The sequence below is a fragment of the Corvus brachyrhynchos genome, unplaced genomic scaffold, assembly GCF_000691975.1.
Source record: "Corvus brachyrhynchos isolate BGI_N302 unplaced genomic scaffold, ASM69197v1 scaffold285, whole genome shotgun sequence".
Taxonomy (NCBI): domain Eukaryota; kingdom Metazoa; phylum Chordata; class Aves; order Passeriformes; family Corvidae; genus Corvus; species Corvus brachyrhynchos.
Window position 1 is genome coordinate 12,568 of NW_008238323.1, and position 2,045 is coordinate 14,612.

Below are 2,045 nucleotides of genomic sequence, written 5' to 3' on the forward strand. Positions count from 1 at the left end.
GAGGGACGCTGCGGAGCCTGCTTACAGTAGTGCCCGGGGTGCATGGGCGGGTGGTGCTGCAGGTGGCCGTTCTGGTGGTGCGGGATGGTGGGCGTGTAGGCGGCCGTCCGGCTCCCGGTCCAGGTGGTGGTACTGTCTGCAAAGACAAACGGGACACCGGTTCCTATGCAGCTCTCCCGCATCTCCCTTCTAGTCGTCTATTGCTCCTGAACATTTGGAAACTGGATTGAGGAGGCTAGGAAGAGCGCACAGGTGTAAATACTCACTGTGGTGGTAAGTGGCTGGGAAGGGATTCTGCTGAGTTCCTGGCTGAGGCCCTGAAGCAATCTGTAAGAGTCCATCACTATGGCTACCTGTCAATATACTGGTAGGTTGACCTGGTAAAAGAACACACTACCTATTCATGAACGTTCCAAAATTTTGATTAAGAAGAGCTCAGCACTACTGGGTAGGAAAATACACCCCACTAAGGGCACTGCAATACACAGTTCCCACAAGTTTGGTTTCAGTACTTTTTTCCACCCGCCAGAGTGTCGTAGGAAACTTGAGGCAAAATGCTCTGCATCAGGTAATTTTGACTCTGACACCCTTAACACTTCAGGAACTAGAGTATGCAGAGAACTCTCTTTATCAACCACATTTTTGTTCTGGTCACATCTCCTTTTTCAGCTTGAAAGGCAAGAAGAAGAGATGTCACAACTTCTACTGGGTAACATGGCTGGAATAGGTTTGGTGTGAATCCAAACAGGCCAACAGCAGGTCCAGTGAACTGCTTGCTTTCACCGTGTTGTAACTACTGTTCCTAAGGAGGACACTCACTTAAATTTACATTCCTCCAAAACATTCTGAACAGTGTTTTATTTTTATAAACACTGCTTCAATAGAGCTGCACACAACACTGGACTCAGGAAGCCCCTGTTTTGTTTTGTTTTTCTCCCAAACAAATACTTCAAGAATTATCTAAGATTAAAACGACAGATGTTTCAGAACAGGTTAACAGAATTTGACTTCGAAAGGCTTCAGCTCAGCCATTAACACTAAACTGATCAACAGTTTCACAATTACACTTGCACTCTCAAACTGGTGTGGCTAGCAGAATTTAACACATTGAGAACATCCATAAACATAAAAATGAACTTTTTTTTTCATCTCCACTTGCCTCCAACAACTATAGCACCGGTGAGAAAAGGTTACTGACTATGAACTCTGGTGCAAAGGCAGTACAATTAACTACCTATACCCTTTCTATCTCTGCTGGAGACAGAAAGACATTGTGTTCCAGCTTGGCCACACTATCACTAGTTTTAGCCAAAAAGCTGTCAGCTAAAATTAACGAACATTATCAAAACACCGTGCGGCCATAATTCAAATGCATTAATGAAAACCAACGATATTCACCCATCTTTTATGTGCAACCCCTCCAAACACCGTGGTTTCCCTGCACGTGGGCTGCAGGACGCTCTCAGTGCTTTGCTACCCTGCTGGACGAAAGGGTGGCTCTGGTGCCGGGACACCAAACTCTTACACTTGTACCAGACACACAGAAAAGTAACAAAAACTTCCAGGCAGCACTCCAACAGACTTAGGAAAATATTAACTAGGGCTGTCATTCTGGTAGCACAGCGAACCGTTATAAAAATAGTGCAGTTAAAACTGGAAGCATAAAGAATTGCCTGAAAATCTCTTGGTACCGCCACCTTACAGTATATACATTTGTTGTCCTGCTTGCTGCTGCAATACAAAAATAAAATTCTTCCATTTCAACAGCGATTACCAAACAATAACCGTAATGTTGTGTTAGCAGTCAGTTGCTCTAACACTGTGACACCGAGTCTTTGGCACGGACAGAACCGTGCTCTAACACTCGCGCAGCGCCGGTCTCAGTGACAAAAACGGTCACCAGGACACAGCGCTGCAGTGATGCTCCCAATTAACACCTTAAGTTAACGCTCAGGAGGCCGCCTGGCTCATCACCACCACGCTCCTATCAGTGCAGTGCAGCACAGCTCCAGCGCCAGACCCGCCCTGGCAGAGAGCAGCGGCTA

At 46.2% G+C, this 2,045-nt stretch overlaps 1 protein-coding gene across 1 annotated transcript in view; it reads right to left on the minus strand.

The window, feature by feature from the left end:
* SMAD4 (SMAD family member 4) overlaps positions 1-2,045 on the minus strand; it is a 14,074-nt gene that overhangs the window by 5,877 nt on the left and 6,152 nt on the right. Inside the window, exons 5-7 of the mRNA XM_017734337.1 lie at positions 1,241-1,323; positions 267-393; positions 26-136 (exon numbers count right to left, since the gene is read on the minus strand). Coding sequence (XP_017589826.1) covers positions 26-136; positions 267-393; positions 1,241-1,323 — 321 coding nt within the window. The remainder of the gene's footprint in view (positions 1-25; positions 137-266; positions 394-1,240; positions 1,324-2,045) is intronic.